The 17,183-nt window shown below is 35.0% G+C and overlaps 3 protein-coding genes across 3 annotated transcripts; 1 reads left to right on the top strand and 2 right to left on the bottom strand.

Annotated features, from left to right (window-relative positions):
- Positions 1-1,116: 1,116 nt before the first annotated feature.
- On the bottom strand, positions 1,117-1,629 carry LOC121969091 (calmodulin-like protein 2). Its single transcript, XM_042519015.1, has one exon. It carries the CDS (start codon positions 1,627-1,629, stop codon positions 1,117-1,119), a length of 513 nt encoding a protein of 170 aa, XP_042374949.1.
- A 3,366-nt stretch (positions 1,630-4,995) lies between these two features.
- LOC121969200 (transcription factor MYB60-like) lies at positions 4,996-6,204 on the bottom strand. The gene is made up of 4 exons (XM_042519156.1): positions 6,039-6,204; positions 5,828-5,952; positions 5,610-5,739; positions 4,996-5,523 (listed from the first exon to the last, which is right to left on the bottom strand). The coding sequence occupies exons 1-4, from the start codon at positions 6,047-6,049 to the stop codon at positions 5,070-5,072; spliced, it is 720 nt and encodes a 239-aa protein (XP_042375090.1). The 5' UTR covers positions 6,050-6,204; the 3' UTR covers positions 4,996-5,069.
- Positions 5,554-17,015, top strand: LOC121969202 (60S ribosomal protein L30). The gene is made up of 6 exons (XM_042519159.1): positions 5,554-5,692; positions 13,098-13,231; positions 13,313-13,418; positions 15,126-15,227; positions 15,453-15,521; positions 15,598-17,015. Exons 2-6 carry the CDS (start codon positions 13,211-13,213, stop codon positions 15,636-15,638), a joined length of 339 nt encoding a protein of 112 aa, XP_042375093.1. The 5' UTR covers positions 5,554-5,692; positions 13,098-13,210; the 3' UTR covers positions 15,639-17,015.
- The last annotated feature ends 168 nt before the right edge of the window (positions 17,016-17,183 follow it).

The raw sequence follows: 17,183 nt of genomic DNA, 5'->3' as shown, positions 1-17,183 counted from the left end.
TAAATCACATCTCAAGAATGCAGTGTACATCATGAAAATATCATAACAATCCGATCGGCGCTGGAACATGGGGACACAACATTTTGGAGACAGAGGATCTCATCTCATATATACACTGTGCGCATCACGCACAATATCAAGTTTCTTTTTTTTTTTAAATTATTATTTTTTTAATATTTTGAATTTAAAAAATTCAACATTTTCTTGTATAAATTTCTAATACATTAATATATCCCCTCAGCATATTACAATACTCAATAAATACTTAAATTAATTTTATTTTAATTTTTTTAAAAACCAAACACTATAACCTAATTGGGAAGCCTGAACCCTAGAGGTAAAATATATATAAAAAAAATAGCTTTGATACTATAACCCAAAGCCTGAACCATAGAGGTAAAATCTAAAAAAAAAATAGCTTTGATACTATAACCCAAAGCCTGAACCCTAAATAGTTTTGATACTATAACCCAAAGTCTGAACATAGAAATAAAATTTTAAAAAAAATATTTTAATTATTTTTTTAATTCAAAAATTAAAAAAAAAAACTAAAATGATTGATATCCTCTGCGTGCGCACAGTCATGCATTATGCAGGCGCGCAGGATATTAAAATCGTGTATATATATATATATATATATATATATTCTACAGTCATTGTAGGAGAAGATGAAATCATTGTATTAAAATAATAAAAAAAAACAATTTGTAATTAATCTTACAACTTTAAGATAATAATGTTTGGAGAAAATACTTCAATAATTATTTAAAAGAAAATGAAAATAATAATTTTATTTCCAAAAATAATGACTTTTGAAATTTAAAAGCTTTTATTGAATAATAATAATATATAATGCAGTGAACAAATATTAATTTGTAAAGATATATATTCTGAAATAAAATGAACTCTACCTCTATTCAACAAATATTAATTTTTAAAAATATTGGATTCAAATTTTGATGACAAAAAATGTAAAAATTATTTTAAAAAGGAAAAAAGGGGGGAAATGACTACATTCATGAAAATTTATAGGATAATTGAGGCACATACACTTCTTATTCGAAATAAGATAAACTAGGATCTATTTTTTTAATCAGAAAAAGTTCAAGTAACAATTTATGAGGAATTTTCCATCATGCAAGTGAACTCTTTAAAATTTATGGTTCCATCTCCATCCTCATCAAAGGCTCGAATCATGGCTTCACAAGTGCTCAATTTGAGCCCTTCTTGCAGTCCCAATCTCCGCAATAAGCACCACAGCTCGCCCGGGCTTATTGCCCCATCCTCATTCATGTCAAACACCCGAAATGCCTGCCTCAATTCCTCCACGCTCGCATTCTTCTCCTCAAGTAGCTCATTGATCACATCCATAACTCCTTCAACCGCTACTCCATTGCTTTCTCCTTCCTCATCCTTTTTGCTCTGTGGCATGCCGAGTCGGTGAACCACGACTCCAATTTCATCGGCGGAGAGTACCAAGTCATGGCACCTCGGACGCTCCAAGTTCTTGGTTTCTTTTTCTCCTCCATCGATATTTTTGAAGAAAGGGAGGATGAAGGTTTTGAAGAGGTTTTTGTGGTACACAAGAAGTGTGTTCACAAGGCCTGAGATGAGCATTTTGTCAACCATTGCGAGGGATATTCAAAAGCCTCTAGGGTACGTCGACCTTGAGGCAAATATATAGCAAATTAAAGGGCTTTTGCAAGTGCAGGGAAATTTCTGTGATGTGTGACTTCCACGTATCAACTAAATTGTGAAATTTCCATGCAATTACCATGAATTGAACTAGAACATGCATGCATCATGTCACGTGTTTTAAATTAATGCTCCATTATTGTTCAATATTTTACTATAATATTTGATATACAGTGGACATTATAAGAATTACTCGAATGATTAGTTTATGTAATTGAAGGATATTTATAATAAAACTCTACTTATGTTTGGCAGGCAATACATAATTATTTCATATATATGATGCCAACGATTGGATCAAGGATCCAACAATTTTATGTTTTAAGACATTTAAAGGAACATTATAAAAAAAAACTTTCATTTTTGCTCCTATTACATTGTTAAATTACTTAAGATTTATGTTTAGAAGGAAAAAAAAGTGTATTTCCTAATTAATTATTAAAGTGTATTGACCAAAGTAAAATTTCCCTCCCAAAAAATACGCGGTTGATTATAAGAACATCCACATCAGATACGATTATAAGAGCATTCACATCAGATATCCTATTTAAATATTTTATCTTAAATTTTAAATAGGATAATTAAAAAATCTTTACATCAACTATCCTATTTTTTTCCTAAATTATACATTTATGAACAATATTTCTCTAAATTTAATGAATGAATTTCATTCCCTAATATTGTATAGGAAAGAAAAGAAATAGGGATGCGAAATAGGGATGCTGATAATGATATATGGTGTATTGAAAAGTAAATATCTGAATTTAATAAAATATTTTTTTTATTTTAAAGTATACATTTTGGATAGGAAAATTGGCATGGATGTTCTAAGTTTCTTACTAAGGAAGTAATAGTAAGACTAGGAAAAAGCAAACAATAAAAAAAGAAATAACTATAGCAAATACAATGACAACCTAATGAAATTCCCAATATATCATTAGCTATATAATGTGGCCTATATGGCTTGGTTTATCCGGTCGGGCCACAAGAATATTCCGGTCATGAATGTCCTCAATATGGTACACTCGGGCCACAAGAATATTTCCGACCAAGAATATCCTTACTGAGTCGGACCCCTCCGATCTATGAGTCCGACCATTTCCGACAGTTGCAACTCCGATATGAGACTAGCGGATGTAACTCGTCAATGTTGGTTGGAGATGCTCTCCATTCCGTGCTCTAATGCTTTCTTCCTTCTCAGTCCAACGCCGATTTCATGCTTGCATCCATTGACAAGTATTGACGTGCATGGTCAGGTACAGGGAAGTAGGAGCTCTACAGGCCGGTTCGAACCAACAAAGAGGGTGTGGTCGAGATGATGATATCACTTATGAAATCATATATCAAGTTATGCATAGCGTAAGCTATTCATCGTACGTAATTCTAAATCCACAATTGACTCGAATTGACTTAATCCATGAAATTTAAAATGTTCAAAAAAAAAAAAAAAACTGGAAGTCTATATAAATTTGTGGTCCTGGGAAAGAAATATAGAAAGAGCTAAACAATGACTTGCATTGACTAGACTAGTTATATGTTGACTAGACCGATTCAAAAGTCTCCGGGTTTATCCAGTACATTTTTTTAATAAGTAGATGTGGAAACTTGAATCTTACTTTATATTGTAAACAAATATGGATATGAAATTACAAAATGATATACGTGTGGAAATAGAGATAAGGTGGCAGCTTAACCCTTAATTAGGATGGAATGTATTAAATAATTTAAATGAATTGATTAAAATTTTATTTATTTATTTTTTATAATCTGTAGTGGTATTGGATTAGAAATTTTCTAATTCACCGAGATAATAGATTAGCCCTCTCTATCTTATAAATAATTGATCCATCGTAGATTGATATGTCCCATTCAAAGGTCTTATCTTATTGTCTCCGATCAGTTTATCCAATAATTTTTTTTTTTTTGTAAAATAAGTAGATGTGGAAATTTGAATCTTACGTTATATTGTAAACAAATATGGATATGAAACTACAAGATGATGTGTGTGGAAGTAGAGATAAGATCGCAGCCATGAAGACTAGGTAAAGCTCACTTTATTTATGAAGAATAATTTATGTATAAAATATATGCTTAAAGAAAATAGGTTATGTTTAACGTTTGGATATGATATTAAAATTTATTATTATTTTTTTAACACTTAAATAAAAGAATTCTTCTCTAAATTAAGTCAATCGAACAAGTTAAGACAATTACTTGACGAGTCTGTTTGATATCGTCAAATTATGATTAAATTGATTAATCCACTAATTAAATATATGGATGTACCCGAATTAGACTAATTGGCCAGCTCAATCCACATGGATCAAATGAGCCCACCACCTAATGGCTTGATCGAAATAATTAATTAGATGGTCTAAACCATTCGAGCTAATAAAATTGACTAACTCGATTGGAATTCTTAGAGCATCCATAATACATCATCGTTATCACCTATTATTTCATCAAAAAATATGAGGTTCATTGTCACATACTCGTTATAATAACTTTCTTTTTTTTCACTCACATTCTTTTTAACATCAACCCTTATTATGTATGAGTTCCATCATCCACTCAATTATATCTTAAAATTATAACATATTAAATAAATTTATTTTAAAATATTTAAATTATTATTATTATTTTTAATAATAATCTTACTTTTAAAAATGTAAATTTTATTATTTTTTATTAATAAAATATAAGTTTTATTATTTTTATTATCAGCGACATTATCTTCCAAGTGGATATTATGAGATATGAGAAGGATTCTACTGTTTGGCCGAGTGGGGTAGTCGCTCAGCCGGGACTCCCCGCTCGATCGATCTCAACTACTCTTCTTCGTTGTTGTTTGGTTTGATCGATTGTCTCTAACCCGACTGGACATGAGCTCCGGGCGACCCAGTACTCGTTTGGTCAATTGTGTGTCATATGATGTTCTTTCTATATGACTCATCTAGATGAGCAATATGCTCCGATGAACCTGTTGGTCGATTGGACCTTTCAAGTCGACAGCTGAAGTCGACCTCCGCTCGGCCCATTTTTGGTGAGTTCGTTCGTTCGTTGGCATTTAACTGCTTTGACTTTGACCTCTATGTCGACTGTTATCTCTGTCCTTGATCCGCACTTGATGACCCCCTTATCACCGTATCAATCACCTTCCTTTTTCTTTGGATCTTTGTGTTTAATCTTGTTAGTTATAACATTTGCTGACGATTTGAATCAAGAAAGTTTTAGTAAAATTCCATGAGTGATCAAGAACTATCCAAACAAACTTATCTTAGAGCATGGTTTAGTAGCAAGTAAAGTGAATCGTCTTTTGCCACAATAATTTAGTAGCAAGTATTGGCTGGATGATCTAACCATGATAGCAACAATCAGTACACTCCATCTACGCAAAGTCCGGTCGATAGGCCCGCGATATCGACCTGCTCTTCAGCCTCATCAAGAAGCCAATTCTCTAGCACTGTGAAAGGATGATTGTGTTCAGTCTCTAAACTCTGCTTTCCATCATCACAAAGTGGGACTACAGTGGAGGTTGGTCCCTGCAATGCAATGCTTCTTGGCTCTTTCAATGGACCAAAGGTTGTGAATTCTTGGATCCTCTGGCACTCGTAATCTTGATCTGGCAAGGGATTGGCTTTTCGGGGGCCAAGCATCGAGATGTTCTCTGCGCTCGAAGCATAAGCCGAGGAGCTGAGGTTAGTCATGGGGAGAGCAGAGACACCAGGATTCCTAGCTTGATTGGCCTTTTTCTTCAGGTGAGTGTTCCAGTAGTTCTTGATGTCGTTGTCTGTTCTTTGAGGAAGGTACGAAGCTATTGCTGCCCACCTTAATTCGTCAGGGAAGGATCAAGCTTTGATCAACATTTTGTCGAATCAAAAACAAAGATGTTTAGAAAGAAAAAAAGGATCTACTTGTTGCCAAGCATTGATTGAAGATGAATGATCAATCCTTCTTCACGTGGAGTAAAATTCCCTCGCTTGATTCCCGGTCTGAGGTAATTAGTCCATCTCAACCTACAACTCTTGCTGCATCTCATCAAGCCTAGAATCCAAGAACATCAACAAGAACCAAATTAAATAAACTAACTTACAGATTCATATTGGAAAATTAAATTAAACGAGCAACTCACCAGTGTTGGTAGGAACTGATCTCCAATTCCCAGGGCCATGTTTTTGGATGTAGGCGACAAGTATGATGTCTTCTTCAGGAGTCCAAGGACCCTTCTTGATGCCGACCTTATCACAACACAGAGACCTGCTCATGGCTAGCTATCCACCTTGCTCAACAGTAGCGAGAATTTATATAGGAAGAAAGGCTTGAAACATCTAGATACCTCTCACCTCTGTCTCATTTACTGCTCTACTACTTTTTCTCAAGCAAAGTCAGATTGCAGTGTCACATGATCCATCAAGGTCTTCCTTTTCGATCTCTTCTTTTTGGATCGAGAGGACCTCCCAATTAATGCTAGAAGGTCATGAGGCATCAAAATGATTGGAACAGTGAGTCAGCTGCACTTGACTCCAAGCGTGCGCTGCCTTAAAGTCCTAGCCGCTTTGGTTGCTGCGAGGGACCAGTCTCGCCATTTCATCTCTGTCGAGGCCTCAGGGGCCACACTAGCTAGCTCCATAAAGTTCGTATCATGTGTAGCAGCTTCAAGACGTCAGTCAACAAGCAAGGTAATAGAAAGGCTTTTAGATTGTGTATGAAGTTAAAAATCGGCAGATCGTTCATTCTAGACAGATAGACATATTTACTTCATGGTTGAGTTGGGCTTTGGTAGGATCACGTGGGTGTAGAAGTACGTTTGGACGAGTGTCTGACTGAGCTTCAGTTGGATCGTTGTCATGTTTCCAAGGAGTCCCTATCAAGAAAAAAAAAATCTAGTAGCATCTTTTTTTTTGTATTGATTACAATCTGAATCATATCTACATCCATAAAAATACATCAGTCCATAAGGCTGGAATATATATATACAACTACGCAGTTATATATATTAAACATCCCACATGATTGACTAAAAACGTAGCGGGAGATAACAAAAATATAATACTCAGCCTACACGGCTGATACAAACACAAATCACACAAGATAATACACTGATTGCATGCCGACATGACTTATACCGCAATACAAAACCCAAAAATGAATAAATATACCCACAAGACTAGCTCAAACCATAAACAAGATGACATAACATAATATCAAGACTAAATACAAAGTATCGGAAGTATAATACAAAGTAGAATGAAAAACCAATCTCAGATGTGACATGGGACTGATAGCCAGGAACCTTCAAGTAATTGCTTTGTTATGATGTATACTAAAAGCCTAGATTTTGGTATAAACATTTATCTAGAAATAAGAATCACATTGGTCAAATGTCTATATTTATGATAAATGTAGTTGTTCAATTAATTTATATTGTAGATAACATGGTGTGTGGTGTCACACACAGAGGATCATGTTATCAGTACCTTATAAATTATAAATAGTAGCTCACGACCATGATGGAAGGAACAAACCATTAGAAGGTCGTAGTGTAATTAGGTATTAGTTTATCTTAACTATATAATTACATTAGTACACTTAGAGTGTATTGAGTAGGACCATCAGAGGTTGTTTCTTTTATACTGACTTTATAAAGGAATAAAGACCTCAGTTATTATGGAAGCGTGTGCTCTTAATCCTAATATAATAACAAGCACATATATTTGATATTTATTTCTTTAATTTATCAATGGGTGAGATTTAGTTCGATAAATCAATAAGCCCGATAAGTTGGGAAATGATATCACTTATAGTGTGTGTTGTTGATTATAGAAGGAAACTGTGTCCTAATGATCTAGGTTGAGAATGTCCCCAAGAGGAGCTCATAAAGATTGTCATGTTAAACCCTGCAGGTGGACTTAGTCCGACATGACGATAAGGTTGAGTGGTACTACTCTTGGACTAAGATATTAATTAAATGAGTTGTCAGTAACTCACTTAATTAGTGGACATTCGACATCTTAAACACAGTGAGACTAACACACTCATAATAAGAAGGAGCCCAAAATGTAATTTGGGATTGGTGTGGTAGTTCAATAATAGTTCTCTAGTGGAATGAATTATTATTGATAAAATTAAGTTGTGTGTTCGGGGCGAACACGGGATGCTTAATTTTATCGGGAGACCAAAACCAATTCCTCCTCTCGGTCCCTATCGTAGCCTCTTAATTATAGAGTACTATACTCACTTATACCCACCTTCTTACCCATCCTATAGGGGTCGACCAAGCTAGCTTGGAGATCATGCTAGGGCCGGCCATGGGTAGGTTCATGGGTGAATTCATGTGGCCGGCCCTAGCTTGAACTCAAGCTTAGGTGGCCGACCCTATTAAAATAAAAAGAAATTTTAATTTTAATTTTTTTTCTTATGTGGATAACATAATTTAAAAGAGAGTTTAAAAATTTAAATCTTTCCTTTTATAAGATTCTACAAAAGATTAAGAGAAGAGTTAAAATCTCTTTCCTTATTTGTAGATTAAAAGGTTGATTTTAATTTTGGTAAAAACTTTCCTTTTAATTATGTTCATGATTTAAAAGAAAGTTTAAAAATTAAAAATTCTCTTTTATTAGTTTCTACAAAAGATTAAGAAAAGATTTAATATCTTTCCTTATTTGTAGATTGAAAGGAGATTTTAATTTTTAGAGATAACTTTCCTTTTAGAAATTATCCACATGTTTAAAAGAAAGATTTTAATTTATAAAATTTCTTTTTATTAACCAATCATGGGATTAAAATTATTGGAGAAATTTTTATAAATTTCTAGAAACAAATTAGGAAGTTTTAATTTTTGTTTTAATTAAAACTCTCCTTGTTTTGGGGAAAGAGGTCGGTCAAATAAATTGGAGAAGAGAAAATTATTTTTAATTAAATAAATTTTCCTTTTCATGGCAAAAGAATTAAGGAAGTTTTTATTTAAATTTCCTTATTTGCCAAGACCAAGAATTATAAAAGAGAGGGTAGAGGAGGCTTCATGGTGAACGACTCTATTCTTTTTCTTCCTCTCTTTTCTTCCTTGGTGTGGCCGGCCTCTAGAGGTTCCCCTTCTCCTTCTCTCTTCTCCTTCTTGTGGCCGAGACTTCATCATCTCTTGGAGGCATAGAAGTGGCCGGATTTAGCTTGGAGAAAAGGAGAGAAAGGGTCTTGTTTCTTGCATCCCTTGGAGCTTGGTTGGTGAAAAAAGATCTTTATCTTTTGGAAGCTTTGTGCTTGGCCGAAACTTGAAGAAAGGAGAAGAAGGTGTTTTGGTGGTTTCTCATCTCGGAAGATCGTTGTCCACACAACGTCCGATGTTAGAAGAGGAATACGGTAGAAGATCAAGAGGTTTTTCTAAAAGGTATAACTAGTATTTTTCCTTTCCGCATCATACTAGTTATTTTTGGAAATAATACCAAATACAAGAGGCATATGATTCTAGTATTTCGAATTTGTTTTCGATGTTGTGTTCTTTTGTTTTTTCTTTTCCTTGTGATTTGATTGTTCTTTTCGGTTGACCTAAAGTTATTTAAGGAAATTAAATATTAACTTTCCTTAAAAGGCTTTGTCTAGTCGGTGGTGGTTGTTCCCATATCCAAGAAGGTCATGTGCATCGAAACGTCAGTACTGGGAGCCAATTTTGGAAATTAATATTTAATGAAATTAATAACCTAGGTGATTTGGATCGAACGTGTTAAGTTCCGCAGGAGATCCGAGTCTAAACCTAAAAGAACAAATAGATTAAACTTTGGATCAAACGTGTTAAGTTCCGCAGGCGATCCAAGTTTAATTTAAAAGAACACGTGGTAGCTAGGAAAATGTTCAGACCTTTGTACAAAATTTTTGTACAGTGGAACCATTAGGTTTTTCGAGTAGCAACCAACATGCTTATCATCTACTTGTAATAGGAATAAAGCAACGGGGTGAGTTCAACAACTTAGCAGGTATCAAGCTGACCTATGTAGTAAGATATATCTAAGAATAATAATCATGGAGTACAGTCTCCTGATCAATAACAAGAAATGCGAAAAACTGAACAAGCAAAAAAACTGTACTCATTAAGAACTCCTATCCAGATATAAAGTTCGTCAGACCAAACACATCATGTCTCCTGTATGCATGTCAATCATATGCAGCCATAAAAATGCAACATCCAAAATGCAGCAATCATAAGCAATGATTGCAATCCAGGCATATGATGCAAATGTCCTGATCACCCTTGACGCCAGTCAGCCATCTCACACACGATGGTGAGATCGATTGGGTAGGACTTTGACAACTGTGCACTCTGCCATCACTACTCCTGAGTGAGCGAGTGGACATGATCCTGTCGGAGTACACCTATCCTCCTACCTCAAATCATAGTGAGGGATCCATGTCCTACTACCACGCTACAATCACACTACCCATGAGCGGACCAGCGAAGCCTTAACAGAGAAAACTGCACACACCCTACCTGATATACCACTAACCCATGAGTGGTTGTGTGTGTAGATCCATGTAACTGACGATGTGCTCAACAATAATGGAGTCAACAATCGCTCAGCATGCAAAAATGGTGCATGCCACTAAGTATGTAACTCCTGAAAATATCAACCTCCTCATAATGTGTACCAAAAGATAAACCAAGGCCATAACAATTATCTAAGTACACATGCCAGATAGTAAACCTAGGTACACATGCCAAGTAGTAAACCTAGGTACACATGCCAAGTAATAAACAAGGTACACATGTTAAGTAATAAACAAGGTACACATGCCAAGTATAAACTGCTAGACCTGTATCCGGTAATGTACTGTATGTCACTACATAAGTACACAATGCAAGAAACAGAAGGACATAATCATAAATGCATAACAGGTAAAAATATGGGTATACTACGGGTATCAAGTAGTGATATACCAAGCAGATATAAACATAACTATTACTACTAGTTATAACCTACTAAGCATATCATAATGATAATATCAAAAAGATAAGTCAAAGGTACATGCTTCAAAAAATGGAGATCGTATCCGAAATAGATCTCACGTCGAGACGCTCGTCTCGAATCAAACTCCTGTAATACATGATATACATTTTAGCTAATTATATAAATAACAACTAGCTAAATTCAAAACCTAGATTAATTAGGAAAAACCTCAATCAAAATAATTAACCTAATTCGTTAATCTAATTAGGTTTAACTCAATCCATGATTCTTTCACATCAACCCTACTTATGAGTTAATCAATTTAATCATGGCAATCCTCTACGATCAATATACACTTAATTCATCCACAATATAAATTGGGTAATAACTCCATCCCTAATAACTTATGGTGGAATGAAACCCTCCTAGACAATACTCCAAACGTCTTCAAGGTTATGATTCTAAGAAGATGAAATATGGCATCACTAAATCAAGTCTAACAAATGAAATTCGTTACCCAAATCAACCGCTAAACTCCTTTCTCTCTGGTGATTTACTGCAGTCGGAGTAGGCACTGATCAAGACTGGTCGTCGGCGGGGGCTAGCTGCTGGCAGTAGTGGAGAGGAGAGCACTAGATCGGAAGAGATACGAGGCTAAGGCTTGACGACATCGGCGATCGCTGATCAACACAGTGGCATCCAAAATTAGGGCATGATGTCGACAAGGGCGACGACACATAGGGATCAAATCTAGGGCACGTGGAAGAAACTAGGGTTTGAATCCTTGCTCCTGGCCGAAGACTAGGACAAGTGTCAGAATTACTTTATGATTTGTCATTTCTCAGTAGTATTTTGGAAAACATACTAATACTTTGAGATGCGTACATAACGCAACAGTGATATTATAAAAGGAGTTTCCATTTACATACGAAGATATACTATATTCTATTAGTTTACACTCTCATTGTTACAATTCTTATCTATTATTTTCTTCATCTAGACTAAATACTAACTTGAACATCGAAATATCAATGTTGAGACTCATTTCTTATTCTGACACTAACATATGGTAGGATAACATAGAATCTTCGTCTGGTCGACATTAAACTGTAGAATTATTTCTCTGACAGATCATCTTTTCATACTTGGGACAAGAAAAGTGAGATTTCAAGGCTGTAAAAAGACAACAAGTTTTGTTTTATTTTTTTTTATACTTACTATTTGATGTTTAATCAAAGATGTACAATAGTTCAACCAGTAGTAACACAGTGATGCGTGAATATTATATTCATGCAATGCTATGTTGAAATCTCGACCAATCTTCTTTAGGGAAGAATCGGTTTTCAAATTTTTTCTTTTAGTCTGTTGAAATCCCGTTAGAATGCGTCTTTTATCAGGAAAGAGGTTAGATAAGCACTGAGCTCGATGTGACGTTTGGGTGGCTCGGATTTATGGGGCACAGATGCTTTAAAAAAAAAAAAAAAATCAAACTGTTAACGGGAGAAATATAATCGAAATTACTTTTCGAAAAAATTTAACTATGATCGGTCTATTTGGGAAGAGGTCAAAAAAAAAAAAAAAAATGTAAGTAACAGAAAAAAAAATTTTAACTTTTAATCTTGTTTAGGAAATAGATGAAAAAAACTTTTATCCTTCCTTATCTTCAAATGATCTCTTCCCTTACACCCTAATTTATCCTTTTATATCCTTCCCTTTGAATCTCACTTCATTCCCATTCAAATCTTCTTTCATTCCCATTCAAACATAGTGTTAGGAATTTCTAAACTTTAAAAGCGCTTTGATCAATTGCCGATGAAGTTTTCTTAGACATTCCTATTCACATAAAAAAAAAAAAAAAAAAACTGTAGCAATCGATGAGAAACCCAGACTACTCAACTCACTCGGCGTTAGGTTACCTGACCATTTGTCATTGTCGGCATCCTCCGAACAACCTCTGACCATCTGCCCCAACTTAAATTATAACCATTCGTCCCAACTGTAGCAATCGATGAGAAGCCCAGACTACTCGAAGGTCGCCCTCACTCGGCGTTAGGTTACCTGACCTTTTGCCACTGTCGGCATCCTCCGAACAGCCTCTGACCATCCGCCCCAATTTAAACTATAACCTGGAGGGCTGTGAATTTAGGGAGAGATCACAACTAATTACGACTAAATCATGATTACGATTAACAACCAATTACGACTGAATCAACGAAAGAGATTTTCTTTTAGTGCTTTTATTGATCTTGAATTAATAATCACATAGGTTGTAACTAAGTAAATCTGATGACTCGTGTCTAAATTGTTATTTTCATTTATTATTATAGTTATTTTTAATTAGAGTTGAAGAAATTAGAAAAAATTTTATTTATTTTTTTCATGTAATTTAAGGTATCATGTATTATTTTTTTTTTTCGTTTCTAAACGCTGTTATATGGATTTATTACACGTCGCCAAATCATCAAGAACGAACGGTCCTGGTGTCGCTATATATATTGCTTCTCCAAGAACCCTAGGACTCCGCGTTGCTGCCACTGCACACTCCTCGCTTGCTTTCGTCGCATCCCCCTTTAGTTTTCATGGCGCCCGTCAAGAAGACGGTTGGTTCCAGTCGATGGCATTTTCCTTGTTTTTTTTTATGGGTTTTCGATGCTTTGATCTGATCGTTTTCATCCGTGCAGAAGAAGAACGCTGAGAGCATTAACAGTAGATTGGCTCTCGTTATGAAGAGCGGCAAGTACACTCTCGGATACAAGACGGTTCTCAAATCTCTCCGCGGCTCTAAAGGTGTTCTTTTCTTCCTATTACAGTTTTCCTCTGTTTGCATAGTTCATACGAAGAATTTGTAGTTAAGTTGGTTATTTTTCCACGAATAGGGATGATATTGTTGCATTTGACAATTGGTTTGACTTTGTTGCAAGGCGTTTCTTCTTTGGGTTTGAATATTGTATTGCTTGTTTTCCTGCATTGAGAAATTGGGACCTGAGTGAGTTAGGCTTTGTGTCAGTTAAATGATACCTCAAGTTGATTGCAATTATCGATCTAAATTTTGCCTTTTCCTTCTTTGTTTCATCTCAAATTTATTTTCTATGTCTAGGAGAATCTGCCATAGGCAAAACATAATTTCATTTTTTTATATCACATGATGGATCTCTTAATAAATGCACGGATACACATCGTATACAACCAGAACCAGGAGTTTGTGTATTGTTAATATGCAGTAATATTCGTGATATTTATCTGAACGCAATTTGAAGCTGAGTAACAGGTAGGGCAAATGAACAATTAACAGTTGCTTTCATTGCTTGATAGTCTACTGGTCGTTGGAAATTCAAATAATTTCATAGTTCACTGATTCACTTAGCATAGACTCAAAGCACTTTATGGTTTGAACTTCATTTATCTTCTGACATTTTCTCTAAGTTTGTGTTAATCATCATTTACTTATTTTAGTTCGTAGTAATTTGTAAGACACCCTAGTTGGGTAGATTTTGTCCTATTGTAGAATAAATAGGTTTTGTATTATTTGATTACTTTGGTGAAACGGCTTTTGATTACAAAAGGTACAATCTGATAGGTGTTAGAAACTTCATTCCTCATTCCCGATTAATTGTTTTTATTGTCCCTAGTTGTTTAATTTAATAGGTAGATTCCAGATTGGTGTATCTACTTTTAATACCAGAAAATATGGACAACAATGTTTCTATGAGATATGCCTCTGTCCTATCCATCACATAAATGTGGTCTTGTTAGCATGCATAACATTACAAGTTGAGTTGTGTGCCTAATAAAAAAAATATTTGGATTTCTGCTGGTAATTTGTCAGGGATCTTAAATGTTTAGTAAGTTAGCATCTAAATTTCGAATCTTTATCCATGTATTGGTATACTGCATATCTTGGTTGTATCCAATAGTACCTTTTATTTTGAACTGTTTCTGAGAATGTTTTTTTTCTTCTTATCAACTATGTTGTTTGGCTCATATATTTCAGCTTTCTTTTCACTCTTATTTTCAATTTTGGTGACAACTAAAGTATTTTTCGACAGTTGCACATTTATTTTTGAGTTCCTCAAACTACTTTTGGTTGCCGGTTGTTAGCAATAGCTCAGTAATGATTTACAAGTTGATCTCATGTTTGAATGATTTAACATGTTGGAATCATTATTAATCATGCTATCATGATATGAACTTAACTTAGGAGTGGTCGGGGTCTGTTACCTTGTGCCTGTGAATTTACATGCCCAATGTTGTTGAGGTTATAGTGCTTTTGTTAGTTATGGCACTCCGAATTATTTACTATTTATTTAATTTTCATGCATGTTGTTCAGGTTCACATATGTTTGTTAGTTATAACACTTCAATGTTGTTTAAGTTCACAGATTTTGCTACAACAATGTCATTTCTGTTGCAGTTATGAATGCTCTTCATGTCTGTTTTTTAGATGCTATTCATTTAGGAATTTACTCGATTTTTTTTCTCATTCTATCAAAACAGGGAAATTGATCATAATTGCTAATAACTGCCCTCCACTGCGCAAGTCAGAAATTGAGTACTATGCAATGTTGGCAAAGGTTGGGGTTCACCATTTTAATGGGAGTAAGTATTCTTGCCTCGAAAAATTTACTTTTATATCTTCTCCGTTGGGGTTTTAGGAGACACAAATATATGTTTTGGGTAGGTTCTAAATATGTTTCAGTCGCATAGAAGATAGAAGAAGATCTAAAATTTTTAGCTGCATTTTCTTTCTTTGCGCCATTTTCTTTCTTTTATTGCATGATATATTCCTTGCGTTTTGATACCTTTGCCGTCTCATTCGTCTAGATAACGTTGATCTTGGAACAGCATGTGGCAAATATTTCCGTGTGTGCTGCCTCAGCATTATTGATCCTGGTACTTTGTTGATCGTTTATTTATCTCATCTGTCTATACAGGCATTTCATCTGCGTTCTGAAATTTTGGTTTTCAGGTGATTCGGACATCATCAAGAGCATCCCTGGCGAGCAATGAGAGAGGAAAAAGTTGATGAAATTGTCATTCCTCACGAGGATTTTATACCTTTGCTCATCTGTATCCCATCCCCTTGCCCTTCTTTGCATTTATGATCTAGTTTTGATTCTGAAGCATCACAAGATATTACAGTTGTTTCCTTATGATTTGCGTTTGTCAATCATTCGCCTTACTAGATTTAAGCATCTGACCTAACTCATCTTAGGGTTATTTCTCTGCTTTTCAATGCGATAATATGAGAATATATGCTAATGAACTGGTTTGTCATTTGTGTTAGACGTGGGCTTTATTAATTAAATGCTACATTGGTAGAACATAGAAGAGGATAGCAATTCTAACACTGCGTATGGATCATGCAGCCCTAACACAAATTATTGGCTGTTATTTTATATATATTAATTTTAACTTTCCCTTTATATCCATTCCCCTTGTTTCGTTAACTTACTTTTGAGTCTATTTGATTATCTGCAAGGCCTAAAACTAGTGGAGTATCCATTCAAGAAGACAAATGACATGTGGAAGCCTCTAAGACTGCACATGATAGAAAATGCTTAGATCTAATTAGTTGGACTAATGTAATTTTTTTAAATTAATTTGAGCTTTGCATGATTAATCCTAGAGGTTTGACGATTTTCCTCTCTCAAGACTTCATATTCATTTTATTTGAGATTTGAACTTTCAATTTTTTATCATTTCTCTTATTGTTCTCTTGAACAGTATAAGATCTTGAAACAGGCTCCATGACATTGCATTGAAGTACTGATTTATAGATGGTGAAAAAAATCACTGTGCTAACATTACAGACCTTCCATTTCAGCTACGAATGGTTCATAAAACATCATCAAATCTACACTAACCTTCCAAGACAACCAAAAAGATGGAAAAATTATTGAAGAGAATAACTCACTACAAAATTATTGAAGACGAGAGTATTAGTTCTTCTCCTTGTTGTGGCTTGGATTTGACTTGCTGGGTGGCAACTTCCTCAGGCTTGCACTGACTTCCACCACCGGATCCTTGAGCACTCCATGAACCCCTCCCAAGCTCACAGTGGCTCCTCGTTTCACAGTCTGCACCAGCTTCCTCGCCCTAATTCTGGTCTCCAATTCCCTTGGAGATGGTGAAGGGATCCCTAGGAAGAAATGGAGCAGCAGAAGCAGAGCACAGAGAAGGGTGACAGATTTGGTTATCATGATGGAGTAGTCGAAATGGCATGGCACGGTGAGTACTGCGTGATAGTTAGTTTATATAAGCTTTCATAGTGTAGAAAGACATGGCATGTGAAGAGAGGATTAAGGCAATTAATATGGGGAGTAAAAGTGAATTATGAATTACAATTCATGCTAAGTTGAAGCTTCTTTAGCTACTACAAGGTTATATACATGTCATATTGATAAAAGTGAAAAATTAAAGTTAATTAGGGTTAGATCACATAAGCTTAGTATGGTTTTGGCAGTCGGAAGAAATGGCAAAGTGGTCATGTGAATGTTCATTTGACTATTCCCACCACCAACTGACTCTCTCACAATACTCCAACAGTGTGGT

The sequence above is a fragment of the Zingiber officinale genome, chromosome 4A, assembly GCF_018446385.1.
Source record: "Zingiber officinale cultivar Zhangliang chromosome 4A, Zo_v1.1, whole genome shotgun sequence".
NCBI classification, from domain to species: domain Eukaryota; kingdom Viridiplantae; phylum Streptophyta; class Magnoliopsida; order Zingiberales; family Zingiberaceae; genus Zingiber; species Zingiber officinale.
Note: the sequence above shows the minus strand (reverse complement) of the source record. Positions and strands in the feature narration are given on the sequence as shown.